The 937-nt window shown below is 54.5% G+C and overlaps 1 protein-coding gene across 1 annotated transcript in view; it reads right to left on the bottom strand.

Moving 5' to 3' along the window:
• Window positions 1-651, bottom strand: part of dgki (diacylglycerol kinase, iota) — an 89,528-nt gene extending 88,877 nt beyond the window's left edge. Inside the window, exon 1 of the mRNA XM_037695955.1 lies at window positions 428-651. Within this exon, the coding sequence (XP_037551883.1) occupies window positions 428-651 (224 nt within the window). The remainder of the gene's footprint in view (window positions 1-427) is intronic.
• Window positions 652-937: the final 286 nt, after the last annotated feature.

Here is a 937-nt window from a genome sequence, read left to right as displayed (position 1 = left end):
TGGATGGATGGATGGATGGATGGATGGATGGATGGATGGATGGATGGATGGATAGATAGACACAATGGGGTGTCAGGCTCCTGCTGGCACACGAACATATATAAATACACATATTTCCCATGAATCGATATTGTTTTTCTCCCACATGCTCCTCCAAAACAAGCATCAGGCAGGACACATTTGTGTTTATGCAAAGCTGATGTGATCCCACAGTGATTGGGGCTGGAATGATCCTGCTTTGTGTTTTTAATCATATGTGGCAGATATTAACAGCATCGTGTCTGAACAAGCCGGGACAGCAGCTTTGTGTGACGGTTCACGTGTCCTTTCCCCAAAGTGACATTTTGCTCAAATTCCCGGTGAAACAGGCTAAATGCGCACTAAGAATGTGGATGTGGCCCCCACGTCCTCCAGGTTGTCCACTCACCGGTACGAGGTCTGTTTTCTGAACGCCAGTCCCCTCAGCTTCTCCTCCAGAGACTCCTGCTCCATGTCGGGCAGGCTGCTGAACGTGTCGCTGCAGCCCATGGCAGCCTCCTCCGAGCCCGCTCCGGACTCCGAGTCACCCCCGTCCGCTCCTAGGGAGGCCGGGCGACCGCCGAAGCCTCCTCCCGCCGCCGGGCTAGCGCGGTCCGTCGCTTGGGGGTCCATGCTGGTCGGTCCTCGGTGTCTCGCCCTGCGCTGGACCCCCTCTCTGCCCCGGCTTGTGACGGGACACAGAAGCCGGTGGCGTAGGGGAGACGAGGACTGAAATGTTTGCGGAGATAAATTTTAAAAATAACAGTTTAAAAAAAAAAAAAAAAGAACCGCGACGTTAATTTTCTCAGCAGCCTGGCAGCTGAGCTCTGTGACCGCTGAACGCCTTTTGTATGCGGCAGCCAGCAGCACGCGCAGAACTGCTCTGCTCTCACGAGCACCAGCACCAACGGCTGCAAGC

The sequence above is a fragment of the Nematolebias whitei genome, chromosome 22 (assembly GCF_014905685.2).
Source record: "Nematolebias whitei isolate Nwh7 chromosome 22, NemWhi1, whole genome shotgun sequence".
Lineage (NCBI taxonomy): Eukaryota > Metazoa > Chordata > Actinopteri > Cyprinodontiformes > Rivulidae > Nematolebias > Nematolebias whitei.
The sequence above is the reverse complement of the archived record's forward strand: the minus strand, read 5'-3'. Positions and strand labels throughout refer to the sequence as shown.